This window comes from Patiria miniata, unplaced genomic scaffold (genome assembly GCF_015706575.1).
Source record: "Patiria miniata isolate m_02_andy unplaced genomic scaffold, ASM1570657v1 HiC_scaffold_17, whole genome shotgun sequence".
Lineage (NCBI taxonomy): Eukaryota > Metazoa > Echinodermata > Asteroidea > Valvatida > Asterinidae > Patiria > Patiria miniata.
In genome coordinates, this window is record NW_024037055.1 from 1,760,673 (window position 1) to 1,783,741 (window position 23,069).

Genomic DNA, 23,069 nt, shown 5'->3' on the forward strand with positions numbered 1-23,069 from the left:
CCCGTGCATGCAGGTTGTGCGACGAGAGAGGGCGCGCACACGTACGTACACACGTACGTACAAATAGACCCTGCGCGGGAGAATTGAGCTTGTCGAGCACAAATTGCTGGTGATTATTTCTACCGAATTCAAGCTGTATCCTTCTATATTTTGTTTTAAATATTTATACAGTGAAAAAGTGTGGTACAATATTTCTGTCTTTGGAGTAATTCAGTTCAGAGTTCGTTTTACTTTTTGGTCTGTTTGTACATTACCCTGTTTAGTGTTGATCCCTCAGTGTTTACCTTTGTGCGCAACATATGGAAAGACGTCTAATTCCGACACTTTCATGGCTTGTTGAATATAATACTTTGTATTGATTTTATAACGTGGTGTTAAGCTTTTAGTTAGGTCGTTTCGTCAAATTAATTTTTTATATTATAGTTTATACTTACCATCCACGAAAAAATAACAAGCTGACGAGTCGCGGATATATTTCTACTTATGACTTAGCCTACCATTCACAAAAAATAACAAGTCGCGGATATATTTCGAGTGTTTTTACGCGAATGTGAAACATGGTGTTGTTATTGACGCCATGTTTACAGGTCTATACAGGTACATGTTTTCACAGCTTTTAGCAAAATGCGACTTTCTTACCTGATTTTCCGGTAAAGAGCAGACGAATGGACACACTTACATTGCTGCATTGCGGCACCGCTAATGGTAGGGAAGCTAGTCTGGTTCCCAGAAAAAAATATTTTATTAAATAATTATTTGAAAATGCTTATGACTCCTTATGACATTAAAGTTTGTACACAATCAACAAAGTGACATTCGAACACTGCATTCTCAAAGATTCGGCCCAAATTTGTTTTCATTTTCTTCATAACTTATTATGTCTGCATAGTTCGAGTTTCTAACTATCATATTCATCTGAATACAGATAAAGATTTTCCAAATGAAAGCTTGATTTTGAGAAAGCTAGACACGGCTTTTCACCATGGCATCTGGCGCCTCAGGCCCAAGTGACCCCCAGGCATTGCTGCTTCAGCTAGTCAGGCATATGCTGGCTAAACCCAAAGGTAAAGATTGGCAATATTTGTGCATCTCTCATCTCAACTGACCTATTCAGATTATGGACCTGGTACATAAACAATTAATGACGCTTTGATGCCACAAGTTTCCGATTGTCGCAATGTGAGGGGGAACTCTGCATTTGCGTACTGGTTAATGCATGTATAGTCCGTGCAAAGTACGCACATGATTTTATAATGAATGTGTAGAGACCCATAGCGTTGTCACATGTACGTCAGACATCATCAGCCATCGTCAGCCATGCGCTTGAATGTCCCTCCCAGCAAAAGAATACTTGTGCTGTTGAATTGAAATAGATGTTCACAGGGCTGGTGCAGGTAGTTAGATAAACGTGAGAAATTAGATAGATTTGTCCTTGTTCTGCTGTTGTTGCAATTGGTTTTGTATTTTTGCATTTAATGAGAAACATTAAGCTTTAATACGAATTTAATTTGTGTCCACTTTTCTCGTGTTTTAGATGCAGATGTTACTTCACAGTATCAGTATGCTCTCAGAGTAATCAGCAGGTGGGTAGAAAATGGTCTCTTTGATTAAAGTTTAATTTACTGAGTTTTCTGTTACTGTTTAATTTACTGTTTTTGTTGTAAAAATATGATGATTTTTTTTTCTTTTCTAGCAATTTTACACCTTCTGTTGAAGGAGATGAATTTCAAGTGTCGCAGCGGATCCAACGAAAATGTAAGCAGACACATTTTCCAATGTCCTTTCCCGTAGTTTTTTCCTGAATATACATGTAATTCTAAAAAGTGCAATCCTAATATGAATGTGAACATCCAGTTACCAGGAATGCTGTAACAACATGTATATTTTAATAGATGTCACTTCTGTTGATACCAACTACCGGTACTCATTACAAGAAAAAAAAGTGCATTTGTGTTGTTATTTTTTTTCGTTTGTTTGTATTTTGTCTTAGTGGCCAGACAAGGCAGGGAGTCGGACGCTGCCAGGTTTGCAGAACTCTACCGGAAATTACAGTCTCAAGTAAGGAGAATAGACCATTATCATGTTGAGGCCATCTTGATTTTTTTCCCATTCATATCAACGTAACCAAAGCGACCCTAGAAGGAAAAATGGTCTGGTTCCTTTTTGTACAAAAACATTATCATCCAGTACTATTATTGGATACAGGGAACATGACTAAAATGGTGGCAGCATGATAAAGGTCTATACATGTAGTTCAAACTTTTGCCCCAGTGGGCCGGCCCAGTGTCCTCTTTGCACCTACTTGACTGACTGACTGACTCCCCGACGGACTGACTGACTGACTCCCCCTTGTGAGTTGGGCAGTGCTATCGTAATGTCAATGAATTGGTTAAATCCAGTCCACTGTGTAGACAAGGTACATGTAAAGACTTCCAGTGAATAGCCATTTTGAATCAGTGGAATAGAATGAACAGAATTTTGCAAACTCTGGAACCAGCTTACTACGCTAGCCCGGTCTTATTTTCTATGTTGTCAAGTTTTAGAACTTTTTTCACAGTCATAAACAAAATTTAACAAAAGAACACAAAGAAAGTTACAATGAAAATTGTATATATTTTAAAAAATGCAGAAACAAAACATAAAGAGAACTAAATTTATAAAATGTTATGTATTTGTAGCTATTACAAAAGCTCTTACTTGATTTCTCATCTCATTGACTTTTTATACATTATTTTGTTTCTTTATTTTCATCTCTTTGACTTTTTATACGTTATTTTGTTTCTTTATTTAGACTGTACTCAAGAATCGATGGGCCATCATGTATCTTCTTATGTCACTCAGTGAAGATAGGAAATCTGCTAGGCATAGGGTATGTACAAAGCAATTTTTGTTGTTGCATTTTTTGTTTTTTGTTTAAATATTTCAACGTTTTATTTCTTGGGATTTTTTGGGAACTAAACATACTTGACTACCCCTGTGTACACTGCAAATGAATATTAAATTCCAATTCAAACTATTTTTTTTTTTTGTGTTCGACATCACATGACTATTTCTATCAGATGGCTGAGGGAGCGTCCATATTTGGCCAAGGCTTGCCCCGAATGGCGACCTCGACGCCGTTTGAGCCCCGGCCAGGCAGTCGCCAGCCCCTGCCCCAAGAACAGACTCTGAGCATGATGCATGAACGATCGCACAGTAGTGGAATTGGTAGGTATGGTCAAATGAAACAACAGGGTTTTTTTTAATATTAAATCCTAAAAACTTAGCAGATTTCTTTGCTTAAGATGTTTCTTTTTTTTTCTTTCACGACAGGAAGTACCTTGAGTAGTATATCTGGCCATGGGCAGACAGTGTCATCAACTAGGTAGGTCAAACTTTGAAGAAAAAATAAAATAACAAGCAGGTTCTGGAACTTGGTCTGTGGATTGTTTTGAAGGTTGTGGTTGAAATCCGGCCTAGGCTTGCGGTGCGTGTGCCCTTGGGCAAGGCACTTTGTCACTCATTGCTTCTCCCCACCCAGGAGTAAATGGGTACCTGTGAGGGCAGAGATGGTTATTGTGGTTGAGTTTAGCTGCTTTGTGCTGAAATGGCAGCATCGAGGTGTATACTCCCCAGGGAGCTGAGATGGTATTTGGAATGTTTTATTGGCCTGATGAGCAGGGGTAATAATGATGTCCCACGCCTTCAGCACCAGTACTGATGGATACGTATGCTTTAATAAAACGAATTATCATTATTACAGTTAAAGTAGAAATTGTTTGTTTATGAGATGTTGCCATTGATCATATCTTATCCACTCAGTAACTTCAGTATGCCGGGTGACGCGTATACCCCAGCAGGCGACATGCAGCCAGTCAGCACCCGTCTATCCCGCATGCTGATAGGCGACAGTACAAAGCATCATACCTATGGAGCTACACCAGCCTATGGGCAGGCAAGGCGAACACCGGCAGTGACATTTGCTCAGAGTGCCGGAGATACCACTGACAACAGTGAGTAGCCTGAATCTGAAATCTAATCCTAAAACTAACCAAATGTTTTTTAGATGATTTTTGGATGTTCCTCAAAAGTGTTCGCATAAAGAAGCGCCATTTGCAATCAGCTGAATTCCTCATTTTGAACTTCATCTTTAAAAATTGGAAAACATAGCAGATAGTTTAAAACCCCCTCATATTGTGTGATCATTCACAGACAGTCAAAATTTCTTCCACTTCCCTTGCCATGCATTTGTATACAGACTAGTCAAAAACAGTCAGATCAAATTCGTGTAAACACTGTGACTAGTCAAATTCCATCAACAGACAAAAGAGGTAACTGGTAGGTACAGCTGGCATATCAATCACATCCAGTCAAAGCATGGCTATATCAAATTAACAAAGCCCAGTAACTTTTACTTTTCATAATACTATATTTGGTATTTTTAAATCTGCTGTGCTTTTCTTATTTATTACAGCGTTGCATTTTTGTCTCAGAACTTGTGATGGAAGAGTACAATATAAGAGAAAAGATTGTAACAAACGTTGCGCCAAGTTTTGCTTTTATGTTTCTCTTTTGTGAATTAATTCTCCCTAAGCTGCTGCTGAAGTTCCGGAGGCCTCCCTTGTAAGGGATCTGATCTACGTCTTCCAAGGCGTGGATGGCCAGTACATCAGATACCATCCGGCAGAAGATGCGTTCTGCATCGACCACCAGGTATGTCAAACTGTGACTCGGACTGCCGCTATTTCATTGGGCCTCTTTGTAGAAAATAGAACTTTGCTAATTCACGTAACTGTACTTAGTACGAATCCGCTGAGAGCTACTTCTCTGCTTATCAAATGTTTGTGCTTAGCAGCTCCAGATGTTGTTACTGGTATGTCAAGTTCAAAACAGGATCTAATCTCAAATGTTGGGGTTTATGGGGATTTTGTCCTTGCTTTGTCTGCAGGCCGGTGTCTCCAAACCCACCAGGGATCTAGTCCACAAGCTGGCTGAGCTGGGCTGGCTGTTCCTGAGAGTACGGAAGTACGTGGATTCCCGTAGTCAAGACAGCGTCATGGGCATTGTGGGACAGGTAAGGAAAACTAACCTTTAAACCCAATTTCCCCAAAAACACATCGCCAGGAATATTCCAGAATTCTCCAAAATTGTAGGAATCTTTATGGATCACCTTCTTTTTCTTGATCTTTATTTAGTTTTGCAAAATCCTTCAACCCAGCAGGTGTTCAGCAGTCTGGGAGGGTTTGGGACAAAAATCCAACTGATTTTTTTATATTTTTCAAATCAACGTTCTTGAAATAAAACCGTGGGCCAAATTCAAGGCAAACCTCACTGTGAGTGGAGAATCTTCACTAAAAATAACAGATAATGTGCAACTGGTAGGCAATATCCACTGGTTGGGAAAAGAACTTAGATTTGGTGTTTACCCAAAATGTTACCTATGGGCTGTCAGCACAGAATGGTTATCAAAAGAACAGAAATACATTGTCAGCAGAGCCATAAAGTTAACCCTTAATTTGAGTGCAGTATTAAACAAATATATTTGGAGTTTTGGGATGAAGACGTCTTTCAGTTTTTTATTATTATTAATTTGGTGTCTTTATTTCCACAGAGTTTTTGTGCAGCTTTGCAGCAGGAACTAACAGAGTACTATCGTTTACTGGCAGTACTAGAGGCACAGGTAAAATTAATATTGTAATAATAAATGCACCAGAAGTCACTTTAAGTGTATCCCTGTGGATCAAAAGCACCCAGCTCAAAAATAGCAAGAGATGTACAATGCTAATCCTGTCCCACTGTTCTGTGTTGTTGTGGGTTTGTAAGCATCCAGTTAAAGATTTATCTTGTAGATGCTGCACACCATTCATGCTCATCAGGGTGGATTTGAAGTGCCCCTGCAATGCATGACAGCAAGCTGCTCATTTGAAGTACTCTGAAATTTTCAGAAGCAGAGTATTCTTTTATTTATTTTTTTTCAATTTTATTTTTTCTATTTTTTTTATTTTTTTTATTTTTTTTTTCAATTTTATTTTCAGCAACAACAGCAAGAGCAGGATCCAGGGGTCGTTGACCCCAGCACTGACCTGACCCTAATAAGGTTAAAGGTCTGGACCTATGACCCTATCCACAGGATGAAGTACCTAGCCATACTGGTGGACGGCTGTAAAGGTGAAACCGTCTTCCCAGTGTAAACAAAATCTGGGGTGATCTCATTGAGTTGTTAGATGGGAGACATTTTTTGAACAATTTAAATACGATGGGAGCCATTCACACGTAATATACTTTGCACTGTATTTTGCCGGGTTACCTGTTTTGCTAAGCACATATTTTATGCACTTAGCAGATTTCTGTGCTTGGCATACATAATTTGCCATCTCACTTCAAACATTCCAGTGAAATTAACTACATTCTAGAGTGTATGGAGCAAAAGGAGGAATGGCCCAAAGATGCCACAAGAGGGCTCTGGACTGGGTTTTTTTGTCGGGTTTGCCAACCAACGTTTTTCTGTAGACTACAATAAAAAAAATACCCTTACTTCAGTAATCTGGACAAAATGTCACCATGCACCCAATTGGTTTAAGAAACACATCAACAGAAAGATATTCAAATCTAACTGAATGTGATTTCCAACTCGTCATTGCAGATAAGAAAGGGGGCGCCCTTGCCTCGGCTGTGCACTCCTACACGCTCCATGGCGACCCGTCGGTCAAGTGCGTCATGAAGCACATCTTGAAACTGGTAGCCTTCCCCATCAAGACAATGCTGGATCGCTGGATTGAGGACGGGAACTTGGACGACAAGTTTCATGAGGTGCAAAGAATTTTTTTTTTAATGTGTAAAAGCTGGTTCACAATTGGCACAAATGCAAATCCAATGGGAATTGTGACGTCTCAACTTTTTGCACTGTAAAGTTGCAAGACTTGAACCCATTCCAACTCCAATGAATTTTACTGCGAATGGTTTTTTTTTTTTTGGTTGTCAAATTCACTTCTTATTCGCATTCACATGAGTTCTTTGTACTTGTATGTACACCCTAGCCATTGTGCTTTAGCCAAGAATACGTACATCAACTTCTGTAAATTTTTTGATTTAACTAAGTGGAATTTGAAGCCTCATTTCCTCCTCAAGAATTTGACATGAATTTAGATCCTAAAGACTACCCTGCTGAAAGTTGAACTTGAAACTTTGATGAAAACTTTGATCAAAAATTTTGTTATTCTCTTAGTACTTTGTTGCCTCTGACCCCCTGGTAAAAGAAGACCGACTGTGGCATGACAAGTACTCCCTCCGGAAATCTATGATCCCATCCTTCATTACCATGCAACAGGCAAGGAAGGTGAGCACTAACAGCCAAGATGAAATTTGCATTGGGGAGATGAAAATTCAGTATTGTGTTTGCCCTTCACTGATATATTTTTATAAACTCAATGTTGTCTGAGGGCTTGCAAGGAAATAGTTCACCAGCTTACTTCGGTGGGACTCCAAACCATTTCTACTTTCTAGTGCAGACATCTTAACATTCGACCACCGAGCCTGCGGAGGGTTCGCAACCCAGCTATTTATCATTTGAATTGGGGAAAATGTACCCCTCTTTGGCCAGAATGGATTTCTTTCCACTTAATGCCGTTTTTCTGTTTCAACAGATTCTTCTAATTGGAAAGTCCATCAATTTCCTTCATCAAGTCTGCCACGATAACAGCCCCATTAAGGTCAAAGGTGACAGCGATTTGGAGACCAAAAATAAATATCAAGACAGTAAGTATGTACCTAGTCTGACAATAAATATTTTCTTGTAACACTGTAGAAAAAAAAGTATTTTAGAAAACAATTTTAAAAGTGCATATTTTGAAGAGAAGTTTCTGGATGGTCGAATTGTGTTTTTGAAATGCTATGGGGACAAATTGCAATAAACTAATCAGAGAAATTTTGAAAGTCTTTTTGGCCAAAAAATCACTGTAGTGACCAGTGATATAATTTTGTGCCATCACCTGTCCAAAGAGTAACTGTAAAATACTTGGAGAATGCTTATTCACTGAACCTGCATATAACAGTTGTATCAAATATCCAAGGACATGATGCTGACTATTTGGTTGTTGTGTTGTGTGTGCTCAGCTGAGATGCTATTGGAGCAGGATCTTGACGGGTCCTTCCAGCAAGTCATTGACTCCGCCTACCGTGATACCAGTAAGAGGCTACTACATGTGCTCTACACTGACTACAAGTTCCTAGATCACCTCAAGGTATTCAACTAAGACTTTCTATTCATTTTGTTTCATTTGCTAATTTAATTTTCAATCCTTCCACATTGCTTTCATATTCCATTTGACATCAATTTCCATTTCATTTTTATGTCCGTTTCCGTTTCACTTGCTTTTCTGTTTCCATTTCCACCTCATGTCTGATTACATTTCTGTCTCATTTCCATTTCAATTTCAATTTTCATTGCTTCCTTTTCCATTTTTTTTCCTGTTTTTATTTTCATCCTATACATTTACTTGTGCTAATTTTTTTTTTAATTGTTTTGTATTTATTTCATTTTCTGATCAACTTTCTCTTAATTTCCATTTTACCTTATCCTTTTAATTTCCATTGATATTTCCCTTTTTTCCTTTTAATTTCATCAGGCAATGCGGAGGTACCTGCTGTTGGGTCAGGGAGATTTCATCCAGCATCTCATGGATTTACTGGAGTAAGTTCAATTTCCCCGAAACGCCCCCAAAAATGGAATTTTCAATTGTGGATATTTTTCTATTTGTTTATTGAGTTATTCATTTGTGATTAAATAAGCTTGGTTTTTCCATTAGGGAGTTGAAAATAATGTAGCTTTCAAAACTTTTGAATTTTCCATTGGTAGGAATTGAAACACCCCCAAGAAATATAAAAAAAACGTTTAGAAATTTCAATCATTAGAATGTTAAAATTTCATATGTGGTATTTACAGACTTCTAAAAAATGTGGGTTTTTTTGTTTAAGAAAATGTCATGAAATGACTTTATTTTTGAATGTTTGTATCATACAGGAGTGACTTATCCAAGCCGGCCAACCAACTCTACCTGCACAATCTGACAGGTATGTTGGAGACCGCTGTACGCGCTACCAACGCACAATATGATGACGTGGATATTCTCAACAGAGTGGATGTACGGCTTCTGGAGGTAACAAAATTTAAAACAATTTGTGGCTTAGATTCATAAACTGTCAATTTTCTAAAAAAAAAGTTAATTATAGATTACTGATGAAGACCAGGTTTTTACACTGATGTTCGTTCAGTAATAAGTATGTAATCCCTTTCATTGTTCACTATGAGGGCACTGAAGCAAGTGTGAAAAATATCACTCTTTTGTGAAATAGAGCATTTTTTTGTATCTTCAAAATGTATAGATATAACTTTGTAAAGATTGATACAAGTGTAGAAATATACAACAGTAGAATTACTCCTTTCCAATTTTACCATCTTTTATTTAGGTATTACTCATATTCACTCAAGTTTCAATACCAAACCGTCATGAACTTTAACCTTTGACCTGTCCAGCTGTCCCCAGGCGACACAGGCTGGGATGTGTTCAGTCTGGACTACCACGTGGACGGGCCCATCAGCACGGTCTTCACCCCGCAGTGCAAGATCCTGTACCTGCGCGTCTTCAACTTCCTCTGGCGGGCCAAGCGCATGGAGTACGTGCTGGCCCAGGTCTGGCGGGACAAGATGGGCAGCACCCGCAAACTGGAATCCATCGCAGGTAAGTCACTGTGCATAGGCTGTGTGCGTTGATAGTTGAGGGCGCTGTTGGATTGCTCGCAAGAGTCGAGTGAGTTTAAATGGAGTACCTACTGGCTCAAGACTTGCAGGACAAATTGGGCAGTCGCCGCAAAGTGGAATCGATCGTAGGTAAGTCACTGTGCATAGGCTGTGTGCATGAATAGTTGAGGGCGCTGTTGGATTGCTCGCGAGAGTCAAGTGAGGTTAAATGGAGTATGTGCTGGCTCAAGACTTGCAGGACAAAATGGGTAGTACCCGCAAACTGGAATCGATGGCAGGTGGGTCACTGTGCATAGGCTGTGTGCGTTGATAGTTGAGGGCGCTGTTGGATTGCTCGCAAGAGTCAAGTGAGTTTAAATGGAGTACTTACTGGCTCAAGACTTGCAGGACAAAATGGGGCAGTCGCTGCAAACTATCGATCGCAGGTGGGTCACTGTGCATAGGCTGTGTGCGTTAATGTTGAGGGCACTGTTGGACTGCTCATAAGAGAGTCAAGTGAGTGCACGTCTCTGACTCGTGTCTTTTTTGCTGATATTCACAACAGAGCTTGCGCCCATCCTCCACCAATGCCACATCCTGACGGCCGAGATGGTCCACTTCGTCAACCAGATGCAGTACTACATCAATTTTGAGGTCAGAAAAATTGTTACTTTCTGCTTTCAAAGTCATGATTTCTATTGATGTGAAAATTTGACTTCAGACTGGAACCTTGGGCCCTCGTTGCCTACCAGAGCTACCCAACTTTGTATTGACAGTCTTTCTGTTGACAGATTTGTATATTTCTTAAGTCACTGTTGGATACTTGAGATGGTATGATACTTGGTATGGCTCATGAGATTAGTGCCAGAATACTGATATCGTGGTTAATCAACTTGTTTGTTTGGTCTTTCGAAGGTGATGGCATGCTCCTGGGATGAACTGTGGAAGAAAGTGACGGAGGCAGAAGACATGGACCACATCATTGCAGCCCATGAAGTCTTCTTAGATGCCATCATCAAAGGCTCGCTGCTCAATGAGGAGTCACAGGTAGCGTCTCCCAAGTTTCAATTGCGTTATTTGTCCATCACAAGGTTATGCTTTCGGTGAAGTTAGCTGTAGACTCCATGTTTGAACAGTTAGATGGCGACTCGTGACCAATTTTGAGAGCACAAGTTGTTTGTCCTCTTTTTCCCATGTACATTCCCACCCCGTTGTTAAAGATTGTGTTCACCAAGAATTGAAGACTTCTTGACATTAGGGTAAATCCATGCACATGATAATTAATGTCCTGTCAATTCATAGCAGAAATTCTTTCCTGATTTACGATGACTCCTGTGATTTCTAAAGTACACAGATCTTCTCCATATTTTGTACACTTGATTATTACGGCCTCAGGAATGTACAGGGGTAAAACAACCAAATATCTTGCTTAGTTCTACCCTCCAATGTCCCACTCACGAATTTTAAATCTGCAGCCGATTGTAGCCCATTTACGATACAAATGCCTAAAGATCTCCAACCCTACTTCTTTACCAGCCTTTACTGACTCAGCTGAGGACTATCTTTGACCTGATCATCCAGTACCAAGGAGTGCAGGAGTCTCTGTACAGTGACAGCTGTGAGGAGCTGAGACTGAGAGAGGCCGACAAGCAGGCTGTTCAAGACAGGACAGAACAGGTGGGTAGTGGGTATCCTGAGGGGGTTGGAACAGGGGGTAAACTCTTCTCATAAAAACAGTCATTTGGGGTCGTTTTTTTTATGAAAGTGCCAGCACCTCGCAACTGCTACTAGTAGAAGTAGTGGTAGTTGCCCTCCCCGATGATGTACTCAAGTGGATGTTGAGGTTTCCCTTTTCGTGCTACTGAAATTTTGAGTTCATTCCTGGAATCAGACGCAATAAACCATCGTGTGGGGGAGTGTGGCCTAGTGGTTGGTGCTCATGGCTTAGATCCGAGAGTCAGGGGTTCGATCCAGCCTCTGACCACATGTGATGTCCTTGGGCAAGTCACTTTACTCCCACTTGCCTCTCTCCGCCCAGGAGTATAGATGGGTACCGGCATTAGCTGAAATGTTACCAGGGGGAGTAGAAATATTCTTGGTCTTTTCATACCACTGAAACCGGCTATAATGTCAGCCTGATGGGTCACATTGACTCATGATTTCACTTTACTTACACCCTCTTTGGAGTAACCCACGACTTGTGTTAATTTAAATTCCTGGTCTATTCCAAGACTTAATGATGTTCTTGTCATTTCTAATGCTCTCCAAAGGGTGAGTGGGGCGTGACGGCTCAGACAGAGCAGGAGCAGAAGAGACGGAAGGCCAAGTTCCTTCGGGAGTTCATCCCAACCAGCCGAGCCCAGCTCAAAGTCCTCAGGAAATCTTACCAGGTACTGTGAAAGCAAAATTTAACTTGTGAAGAAAAAAAAATACCACTCACGAGTGGTGTAATCACATCCATCACAAGTCCATCACAAGTCCTCCGGTCTCATGTCAAGTCACTAGCGATTCAACTGAACCGTGACAAAAGCATTCATTTCACATTGTTCATCCCCTGTGCAAGCACTTGTGACCGACTTTTGTAGATACCAGATTCTCCTTCTGTGCGATTCTCCTACGAGCAATACCGAAGAAGTGTTGGACTTAAGTAGCAGACTGTTTTCTTGTGTGGAATGTTAACAGTATTTGAGCTCTCAATACACACTCTTTCTGCGAGAGCCCTAAATTTTTGGACTAGCTTCAAACATGCGCATCGTTGGCCCTTGATATTCCTTAAAGCCACATTTGTTCTTAAACCTATACATAGTATAGTCCCTGTACATGCCCAAACCGCCCTCCCTACTACTCCTGTACTGCCCAAAACTGCACACCATGGTTTTTATGGATTTGTATGGAAATAAATACAATGTGCTAAAGGTGTTAATGGTTATTAAAACATTGTGGTAGATATTTAATGTATTTGTCTTTGTTTTTGTGCAGGACATGGTGCAGCGATTCTTAGTGATGCTGACCGGTCACTCTGACGACAGCCTGCGACTCCTGGCGGTCAGACTGGACTTCAATGAAGTCTACAAGGCCAAAGAGCCCATGCTGAGAAGCCCAATGGCCTACAGCCGCACCAAGAAAGTCTTCTGAGAAGGCGTAGAGAGATAAACATTGAGAGAAGGGCGTCAAGACAGGTAGTAAGTGGGGTTCACTTTGCAACAGGTGAATAATTGCCCCTGCAGGGGTGAATAATTTCATCTGCAGGGCAAGGTTGAGATGCAAGTAGGTCTTTGTACATGGGCATGCAACTTTTCCTCGGATCCCCTAATTTCCTTGTTTTTTACTTCTCATGAATGCCATTACAAATTGAAAATGCTGTACAAAGTCTTGTGCATTTTGGAATTATTTTTTTTTATCAATTCCCAGTTGCATGCCCGACAGTACAGGGATTGAGGTACTAAAGGTACATGTAAATGCTATTTGAGACACCGAGTTTAACAACACAGCACATCACACTTCAAGCTGGATAAAATCGGAAGCAGTTTTATGTGTCACACAGAAGATCTGCTGAATGGCTGTGTCCTATACCAAAAGGGAACCAAATGACATTAAACTGAAAGATATCTAATATCTATGCAACATATAGTTATAAAAATATAGAAGTTTCTTCCAATGTGGATTTCAGTTTGGGATTGCTTTTTTAAAAAGCATTTTTTTGTACTTTAGATCGCATAAAAAAGAATGGAAGCATAGTGAAGAAGGGATAATTCCATATTTCTGTGGAATTATTCCTTTATTTAGGCTCAGTACTGTATAAGATCAAATATTGTAAATAAAACAAAAAAAGCTGTTTGCCAATTAAAACAATGATTTGTGTTTTGTTTTGACTTTTTATTATCAACATACATATATTTTCCTGAGTATACATTTTTGCATGCTTTCTTTTATAATCACTATGGAAATTTCATCAAAAAGAAATGTATTTCAATACTGTTTTTCATTCTTTAACCCTAACTCCCTAGGCCTTTTTGCTAGGATGTAGCCTCAATCCTGCAAAATCCTCCAATTGGCCTCATGGAAAAATAGCATATAGCCTCAATCCTGCAAATTCCTCCGCTATTTCTTGAATATGGTCCATGAAGGGGTGCTCACTGCCTGAATCCTGCAAAATCCTCCAGCTATGACTGTCAATAGGCTGAGGCAGAGGCAGTGACATCCTGGAGCAGTGCGGAGGATGTCAGGTATAATCAAGGGCTAAATTTATGCACGACCGAGCATAAACAACACAAGGTCCGGCCCAAGACCTTGACACAGTGCGTACTCCGAAATCAGCAACCCACTTTTGCCATGTAACCTCAATCCTGCAAAATCCTCCAATTTGCAGAAAGGATTTTGGAGGATTCAGGGCGGTTAGGGTCAATGCCAAACTTCGGACAATGCTTGCTGGCTTGCCGCTGAATACATGTTCACATAATTTTTCTTATTCAAGTATTGACTCAGTGGGTACATTTTTAGCAACTTAACGAGTTGCAGGAAAGTAAATCTGCAATGGGCTCCGTGCACAAGTACCCCCTCAACGGTAAGAAAGGGAGAACTTCGGTGCGAAGACGCTATTGGTTTGTGCATATTCAGAATAAATCTAGTCATGCTTACTTGGCGCAATAAGCATGCGAACCAGGCCACGCACATGGTGTGTCAAGTCCACATACATCTCGCAAGTGGAAATAAAGTAGCCCCTCTTGTTTGTGTTTAGAGCCCACAGGTCCACCTAGTATTAGCTATCAGTGGCAATCAAGTTACCAGGCTGTCAACAATCCTGGCAAATTCACCGCAGGGAGATTCTAGGGAAGTTGTTCAGAATCCTTCAACTAAATCCTCATACAATGTGTCATTTGCGGATAACTTGTGCACAAATTATCCCAGATTTTCAATAAGATAACTTGTAAGTGTGAAACCAAACAGTAGTGATCTCAAACTGTGGCCTCATTTTACAGGATTGGATATTATTGTAGCAGAACATGAAGCCAGACTCCCCAAAGTAAGGATGCTAAAGTCTGAAGCCAAAGCTGACAACAAAACAAGACTTCGGCAACTTGTCTGGTCGTTTAGCAGTTCTTTTTATAACCCACAAATGGTGATTTCAAATTCTAGGCCTCCTTTTTCTTGTACTTGACGTACAAGTGCTTCGTCATCGGCACCTTCAAAGTTGACATGTAGACAATCTGCTCCAAAATGCCCTCCGAGTCCAGACGGAAAGTCCTTTTAAGCTGCAATCAGAAAAAAAAAATCCAAGTAGGCAAGACAAGTGCAGTACATGTCTATGGTAGCGGCTACAGCCAGGTCCCATAGACTCGTGTGTAATGTCAAGCCGTAGCCACGTCATTGGGACACAGCCTGTTAGTTTCCCCCACATAATGTCCTCTTTCATTGACATTCCAATTTATATGGACTTGATATCCAATAGATGGATTGCATTTAGCAGCCATCTTGGAGGTGTGTTTTGTCAATTCATCAGCAATGAATGCTCAAGCGGTGTACTCATGCGTATCCCTGTTGAACAAAAGCACACACCTCAAACATGGCTGCCGTGCAAACAATCTATTTTCTGTTTCAGGTACAACGGATGTGCCACTGGGTCCCAGCACAATGTGTGATTTTGGAGGATCCAAGAATGCGTCGGGCAAAAACGCTTTCAGATAAAAACGCTTACTCCGGTTGCACCGTTTTCCTTCGCGAAACTCGTTCTCAAGACTGAGTGCTCAGTGAACTCGATTGAAGTCCCATTCAGCTCCCCTTCCTCTATTTCAACCATACCTAAAAAATATGCAAAATGTTATTGATTCTGTCGGTAAAGAATGGTCAAACTGCAAATGGTCAAACTGACATCCATATCACTTTTATACCTATTTCTTCTTTATTTGTTCGCCTTTTGTTTTTAATCTTGGAGTAAGTTGAGATCCAATAGTAAAAAGGGGGAGCAAATTGGGAGAGGGGTTTTGGAGGCAAGTTGAGATCTTAGTTTGTTTTGAAGATTTGTTAAAATAAATACGTACACATCATATGCCATGTGTGAACACCAGTGCGCACAGTCGTATGTGGGTTTGGGGGAGAGGCATGGTTTGGGGAGGGGCAAGATTTGGTCAAGGGGTGTGACACGTCCCACTATCAATTTGTGACAGCAAAATCATCCTTTTGGCAGAATTGTTTAGCTGTCAACAAATATGTGTTGGCAAATAGTGCCACCTAATGCCCAATAGTTTCAAATATTGTCCACTTAGACCATCAGTGTCCAGCTGGGTGAGCAGAACAGACTTTGTGCTACACCTCCCCCCCCCCCAAATGGCTCACTCCATTTGTTCTCACCGTGCACTCTCTGCAGTTCATGCACAGGCTCATACAATTGGGTTTTTGTTCATTGGATCGGGTTGGGGGTGGGGCTTATTGAAAGGGGGGGGGAATGTTCTCACCGATATTCTGGGCACAGATGTAAGCTACCCTGCTGGAGCCTGGCTTCATTCTGATGAAGCCGGACTCGATGTGTTTCGGAACATCCCCCATCCAAGTCTCGGAGCTGAAAATAAAAAAATATAAATACATTTTTAAAACAAATGGAAGCCACGTTTGTTCTTAAAATGTAAAACACAAGAATGTCCTCAATCCCCTGAATTCTGTCTTAGCAACCCCCACCATGGTGACCTACTCACAAAATAGGTACATTAATTCAAAATTATAACTTTTGTAGTTTAAAATATGAAATATAAGTAATTTTTTTTTGTTTATAGGAAAGTAGGAGCTTACAAAAAGTCATATCGAAAACAGAAAAGAAGGCAGAATAACAATTCAAATTTGAAGTTGAAATGGTACCCACATTTCCCATGCTACAACCTATCCCCACCCCCCCCCACCCCACCCCCCATTTAACCCTTCTCAACTCACTAGAAATTCAGAACTGGCTGTCCCAAGTGAGTGACCTTCAGGGTCTCTGTGTAGTTGAAGGAGTTTGTGTTGGGGTACGATCCTTTGGCTTCAATGGACTCCCATTGGCCCAGAAGCCAGGTCAAAGGTTGCGCTCCTTCATGCACTTCCACCATTTTAGCTGTAAAAATAAGAGAAAGAGATAAGAATAGTATTGAGAGTTTCAGTTTCTCCGGGGGACACTAGTCCTCTAGTTTCTCATCCCTAACCCCCCCCCCCCCCCTGCAAAAGGTGAAACACCCTCAACTGAACTGAAATTTTACGAAATCAAAACATGATAAAAATAAGATAAAGTCACAACTGATAATACCGTGATAAACCTCAATTTAAATAGGCCATTTTTACGACACAATATACATCACGTCTTATGCATGAAATTTGCATGACAGAGAAAGTTAGGCCAAAGTTTAGAATAAGCTCGCCCACCTTGCCCTTGCTTGGTTCTTGTTTTCGCCAAACCCGTACCGTGCCGGCGAATGAGCTAGCGCCCTCTATAGTCCAGCATTTTACACCACTCTACCTTGGACGAAAATGTGAGTCGAGCAAATATGCAACCTGTGCGAAATTGCTGCCCGAGAAGAGACTATATTCGAAACGAAATTCGTGTATTTGTGTCTCGGATTCCCATAGAGCTAGGTACATTAATTCAGCAGGTGCTGATAAATGATAAGTGCTGAAACAGGTGTTTGAAGTTCAAGTTGACAGGCAACTGGTGCTGAAACCAACAACGTGGTTTATTCACCTACCTTGCGTAATGCGCCACCGGAAAAATACATTAACAACGAAACTGAAATACCTCATATATAATGCATAATTATAATTTAAGAGGAACAATAAAGACCCGCCCTCAGATGACAGTGACCTCGGCCTGCAAGAGATGTAAGGGGGGGGGGGTAGGACGGGACCGGCCGGGACGCCGTCATTATCGCGGTACTTTAATAATTGTCACATTTCCCGATCGGATAACCGTGGAGGGAGGCATGACATATATTAATCGGACCGCTCGTTTCTGTAAAATGAGAAGTTTTGTTGCATTTCAGGATGGTGAACCTCCCAAAGTCAAAATTCAATAATTGAAGTATGCCGTACTATGTTTTTTTTTCAGGACGCGAGTCCTTATTTTTATTCCGTACAATTTTTTTTTAAATTTCGCAGTGGAATTACCGTTCTTCGCAGCTGTGAAATAAAGGAAACATGATACTGAACGTCCAATGACACCATTGCTCAAAGATAAATGTTCCAAGATAGACGGTATATGACAGACGCGTGGTGACTAGTGAGGGGATATTTTAATTTGCAAGATAAAATTTATTAAAATTTACCAACAGCTAGACGTGACATTTTCATTCTTTTTATTTCATACCTTTCAGCATGTTCAATTACCAATGAACTAAATTACCATGAGAGGGTGTAGGCCTACCGGCAACGCGAAAAAAGAGCGAAATTTCTGATGCCGCGATAGAGTACATTTTGAATTTGCGGGTCAAAATCAGAAGAAACCGCCATCGCTGTGGAAACAAAGTAACCTATTTTCGTGTACTTTACTGTTGATAATTATGCCGATATCGTTCCTCGGCTTTTTTTTTTCAGTAGTAAAAACCAATATTGTTTTTTGTTAAAATTTGTAATATTTTTTTTAAGTTAGATTAATTTACATAACATTGATTTTTTTCCCTCCAATGATCTGTGATCGTGGTCGACGAAAGTCGAGGTTGGATACCATGATACGCCAACAGTGCCTTCAGTGGAATGGCTCGCCAATTGTCGCACAAATAGTGCACAGGGTCCTTATAAAGGTGCAAGTACCGGCATCGGGTCGGGCCACTCAGTATTTGGCAGGGGCTCCCTTGAGCTCACCACTCACCAGGCGGTAGATCTATATGGGAAAGGTGACGTCCGGAAAGTGCAAATAGGACCCAATTGGTAGGGTCTCTAAGGGAACAACAAATTCGGGGAATATGGGCAAAGGGAACATCACATTTCAAGCTGGATAGTATTATTCTGTTATTCAAGCATTTTTATACATCACACATAGAAAATCTGCCTAATATGAAATTAAGTCCAAATTTAAAATATATTTAATATTTATGTAAAAGCAAATCACAAAAATATACAAGTTTCTTCCGATGTCAATTTCAGTATTGGAGTGCTTTTTAAAAGCATTTTTGTGCAAAGGGTAAACGATTTGCATAAGATAAAATGGATGCACATTTAATATTCACTTAAATTGGGTGGTCCAAAATCACAATTCAGTTGCTTGATTGTATACTCCACCCTCTATCTGTTGAAATGTTAGGTGTTTTTATTTTTAGGTTCAGTACTGATTAAGATCAAGATCAAACCACTTCTTGTAGTTGCTAAAACAAAACAAAATTATGCAATTTGTTTTTCTTTTCATTTTTTAAGGTCAAAATAATTATAGATATTTTTCTGGAATAAGCTACTTTGCAAATAAAGCTGTAGTATTGCTAATGTTTCTGCAGAGAATTTTAAACTGAAGCCATATTGGACAGCCACCCACGAGGGCCTTGCAGGTTCATTGCTAAAGGGAGCTCACCTGAGTTGGCTAGGGTGCCAGACTAGCATTTGTATATTGAATGACCCTACATGGTATTCTCAAACTTTGGCAAAAGTGCCATAATAGCGACTCTGAAATTCTCCTTGGAAAAATCACATATTTATTAAGCAATGCAAAGGCACAGAGACATTAAATCAAGATAGACTGCCCCTAACTTCATTGATTGAAAATTACTGATTTCAATGATTTTTCATATGAATCTTCAAAAACTTCACGTCACTTCAAGTTCCAAAACTAAGAGGCTGAAAAGTTTAAGTCAAATCTGGGCCAAAAATGAGGTTTTGGAAAAGCCCCATGAGCAATCACTCAAGGGCAATAGTCTTGGTTCAAGACAAAAAGATGAATCAAATCCAGTCTAACTTAGAACTTCGGCAGTGTTCTGAAAAATGGCGATTACAAATTTGCGGTGTCCCTTTTCTTGTACTTGACGTGCAAGTGCTTTGTCATCGGCACCTTAAAAGTTGACATGTAGACAATCTGCTCCAAAATGCCCTCTGAGTCCAGACGAAATGTCCTTTTAAGCTGCAACCAGAAAAAAAAACAGAGTAGGCAAGACTTGTTCAACCAATCTAGTATTATATTTATGGGCACAGTGATGGATTTTGAGCAGATCTAGGAATGCACCTACCAAAACTGCTTGAGAGAAAATAACAAAACATGCTTACTGCGGTTGCACCAAGTGCCTTGGTTCCAAAGCTTGTTCTCAAGACCGAGGGCTCCTCCGGGATGAACTCAATGGAAGTTCCATCCAACTCCCCTTCCTCTATCTCAACCAACCCTGAAAATATTCAGATGCCCCATTATAGTCACATGGTGTCCAACTATGGGTAATGACCTGAACAAATCTAGTCCATTGGCAAATTTCTTGTCATTCGAATTGGTCTTGCAACGCCCATGCCCACTCAATATGTCCATTGGTTCTCATAGTATCATCTCTGCAGTTCATGCACAGGGCTCATACAATTTTATCTTTGGGTTGGGTTGGGGAGGGGCTTATTCAAGGGAAGGGGGGGGGGGTTCTCACCGATATTCTGGGCACAGATGTAAGCCACCCTGCTGGTGCCCTGCTTCATTTTGATAAAGCCGGTCTCATCGTGAAATGGAAGGCCCTCCAGCCAAGTCTCAGAGCTGAAAACAAAGATATACGAATGGATTTAAGAAAGAAATTTAAGCCAAGTTTTTCTAATAATTATGTAAAAAACAATTAAGAATGTCATCAATCCCCTGAATTTTATCTTAGCAACCCCCCCCCCCCCCCCGAACTATAAATGTGCCTGCATACATAGCCAAGCTCCCTTCATAATCTCTGGACTTTCAACGCGTTCGAAATCCTGGTTGGAGACCTTCCCCCAGTCCCAAAACTGAGCACTGTATGGTCAGATCTGTACTTAAATAATTACAAGTTTATCCAAGACCTTTCCAGTGGCATATAGTATGTCTTTCCAAAGAAATATGAGGGTGGGGGGGGGGGGGGAATGAAGACCACATCAACATGAATGGTAGAAATTTTGAAAGTTCAGAGATGGAGCATTGCTATATATATACGTAGCAAAAAAAATGCCCCCCCTCCCCCACCACACACACACCCCCAACTCTTAACTCACTAGAAATTCAGAACTGGCTGTCCCAAGTGAGTGACCTTCAGGGTCTCTGTGTAGTTGAAGGAGTTTGTGTTGGGGTACGATCCTTTGGCTTCGATGGACTCCCATTGGCCCAGAAGCCAGGTCAAAGGTCGCACTCCTTCATGCACTTCCACCATTTTAGCTGTAAGAAAAAAGAACGAGATAAGAATAAGATTGAGAGGTTTCAGTTTCTCAGGGGAAAGCTGGTCCTCTAGCAGTCTATTCCCCCCCCCCCCATATCCCTCAACTCCCCCCCCCCCCCCCCCCCCCCCCAAAAAGAAAAAGGAAACTTTCGGTAAAGTGCCCATAAAAAAAACTGAATATAATTCATATCTGAAAGGTATAAAAGGTCCAAAACCTCGGGAAAAAATCATTTTCGTAAACAAGAAAACGTTTCTGGCACGCACCGTACCTTGTCCTTGATTCTTGCATGGAGGAATTCCTCCGTGATTCTTGTCGCAAAACCCCCTCGTGAATGAGCTAGCGCCCCCTATAGACCAGCATTTTACACCACCCTGCCTTAATAAAGTGGACGTGGGAATGCGAACAAATCTCGCAAATGTACAAATTGTGCGAAACATTGTTAACTGCTAGAGAGAGACAATAATTAAACGATATTCGTGTATTTATGTCCAAGAATCCTAATCAGAACGCCATAGTCGGAGCATCAGAGCATGTGAGTAAAGTGCAACAGGTGTTGAAGTTCAAGTTGACAGGCACGTCTGATAGAGGGCGCCTTTCAACGCGACCGTGAGTGATGAACCGTAGTGCAACCAACAGGATATTCTGTCATAAAGACTGTCAATGTCACGGTGTTTTACTCCTGAATGGAACCAAACTTTGAGAACAGTTTTAAACCTGAAAATTCTTGAGCAGCTGTGGGATTTAAAGTTTCTTAAACAACTGCGGAAACAATCATGTAGAAAACGAAAGGATTTTGTTTTTCATTTTGACTTCCCTTATAGAATCACCGTGTCACGTCAGATCGGGGTGTCTGAGTCTGACACCGTTTCAACTTGACAACATTTCATCTTTAAAACAAGTATGATTCTAAGCGAGTGGTACTTCTTAACAAATTATCATCACGTCGTACGTAAACTGCTTTATCACTGCCTTTTAAATTCCATTTAAACGAAGCAGGCTTCATTCAATTCTGAGGCCGGAAAGCGATCTTTTTATTTCCACGGTTCTCATCGATCTTTTTTTTTTCAAGTCTAAAGAAAAAAAACAGTTGCACCCGTATAGATGGGTAAGTTAAATTATGGCAAATGCGTTTTGTCTCTCGATTTTTTTTTTTTGCAATGATGTTATCATGAGTTGATATCACTGAATAAAATAAAACCATTTTATTTTTTCAAGATGTCATTGACTTGCAATATATATGTACCAAGCAGCTCACTAACGTTTCGGCTGTAGTGGCAGCCGTGACGTAACAGTAAAGGTATGCTATAGACACAGGATGGGAGGCCGAGGCAACATCCTGTCATCTTCACTGGTTGCCATGCCCCGTAATCAGCGTTAAAGTGTGGTATTCGTCTTCAAAAGCTTTTCAAATAACACAGAGCTGATTGCCTGGACTAATTATGCATTTCTTTTCATTTGTGAACCTTTTTTGTGTGTGAATAGGAACCCAGACAGGGTCGGCGGTAATAAAAAGATGTTTCTTTTGGGTCGGGAGCCCAAAATAGGGTCAGTCAGAAAATATGAGGTCCAAAGAAATAGGATGCCCTAAACAAGGCATACATAAACCATTATTACGTTGGCCACAAAGTATATTTTTTTTCTCTGTTTCTGTTGGTAGTTCTGTTATATCCGTCTGTGCATAATTCCCCAGCTGAAGAAAATTAATTGATTTTACGGATTTTATATTCTATATTCTTCCTCTTTCATAATTTTTACCTGAACAGTTTTTTCGTCCTTCAGTGATGTATTATCGTGGTCGAGGTCAAGGACCATTGTATGCTATTAGCGCCCTCAGTGGAATACTACGAATCCAAGCGATTATTGAGCTTCATGTTGACTAAAGATAGTTCCAATTTAGATAATTATTGTTTTTCTATTTACAATCATTATTTATAAAGTTTACGCGTTGGCTTTGCTATAAAACTGTTACTTGCCTTACGATGTCTCGTGGACCTCATGAAAGACACTGAGCTGTAGGCAAAGACGACAAACGTCTGTATCCAACAGAAAT

At 40.5% G+C, this 23,069-nt stretch overlaps 2 protein-coding genes across 5 annotated transcripts; one reads left to right on the top strand and one right to left on the bottom strand.

The window, feature by feature from the left end:
- Window positions 1-5: 5 nt before the first annotated feature.
- LOC119723354 (gamma-tubulin complex component 3 homolog) lies at window positions 6-13,568 on the top strand. 2 transcript variants are annotated; one of them, XM_038193955.1, is made up of 25 exons: window positions 6-109; window positions 926-1,064; window positions 1,535-1,583; window positions 1,694-1,755; window positions 1,991-2,058; window positions 2,792-2,869; window positions 3,060-3,207; window positions 3,313-3,364; window positions 3,802-3,992; window positions 4,574-4,692; window positions 4,928-5,053; window positions 5,591-5,659; window positions 6,015-6,147; window positions 6,623-6,789; window positions 7,205-7,315; window positions 7,623-7,734; window positions 8,092-8,219; window positions 8,604-8,668; window positions 8,999-9,134; window positions 9,512-9,716; window positions 10,281-10,369; window positions 10,631-10,762; window positions 11,252-11,392; window positions 11,986-12,105; window positions 12,695-13,568. In XM_038193955.1, the coding sequence occupies exons 2-25, from the start codon at window positions 983-985 to the stop codon at window positions 12,848-12,850; spliced, it is 2,739 nt and encodes a 912-aa protein (XP_038049883.1). In that variant the 5' UTR covers window positions 6-109; window positions 926-982; the 3' UTR covers window positions 12,851-13,568. The 2 variants fall into 2 exon arrangements, with proteins under 2 accessions (XP_038049883.1, XP_038049884.1); XM_038193956.1 differs by having other exon boundaries at window positions 44-135.
- Window positions 13,569-14,804: 1,236 nt separating this feature from the next.
- Window positions 14,805-21,584, bottom strand: LOC119723355 (peroxynitrite isomerase THAP4-like). 3 transcript variants are annotated; one of them, XM_038193958.1, is made up of 5 exons: window positions 21,288-21,584; window positions 20,858-21,017; window positions 20,278-20,381; window positions 19,919-20,031; window positions 14,805-14,967 (listed from the first exon to the last, which is right to left on the bottom strand). In XM_038193958.1, exons 1-5 carry the CDS (start codon window positions 21,454-21,456, stop codon window positions 14,848-14,850), a joined length of 666 nt encoding a protein of 221 aa, XP_038049886.1. In that variant the 5' UTR covers window positions 21,457-21,584; the 3' UTR covers window positions 14,805-14,847. The 3 variants fall into 3 exon arrangements, with proteins under 3 accessions (XP_038049886.1, XP_038049885.1, XP_038049887.1); XM_038193957.1 differs by lacking the exon at window positions 14,805-14,967 and adding an exon at window positions 18,655-19,775 and having other exon boundaries at window positions 21,288-21,581; XM_038193959.1 differs by lacking the exon at window positions 14,805-14,967 and adding an exon at window positions 18,655-19,775 and having other exon boundaries at window positions 21,283-21,397.
- Between the last annotated feature and the right edge of the window lie 1,485 nt (window positions 21,585-23,069).

Coding starts and splice junctions, on each gene's coding strand:
- LOC119723355 (XM_038193957.1), bottom strand. CDS start 21,456: ATGTTTCGCACAATTTGTACATTTGCGAGATTTGTTCGCATTCCCACG. Junction 21,018..21,287: donor ATGCAAGAATCAAGGACAAG/GTACGGTGCGTG, acceptor TTTTTCTTACAG/CTAAAATGGTGGAAGTGCAT. Junction 20,032..20,277: donor CATCTGTGCCCAGAATATCG/GTGAGAACCCCC, acceptor GAATATTTTCAG/GGTTGGTTGAGATAGAGGAA.
- LOC119723354 (XM_038193955.1), top strand. CDS start 983: ATGGCATCTGGCGCCTCAGGCCCAAGTGACCCCCAGGCATTGCTGCTT. Junction 7,316..7,622: donor CCATGCAACAGGCAAGGAAG/GTGAGCACTAAC, acceptor CTGTTTCAACAG/ATTCTTCTAATTGGAAAGTC. Junction 11,393..11,985: donor TTCAAGACAGGACAGAACAG/GTGGGTAGTGGG, acceptor TGCTCTCCAAAG/GGTGAGTGGGGCGTGACGGC.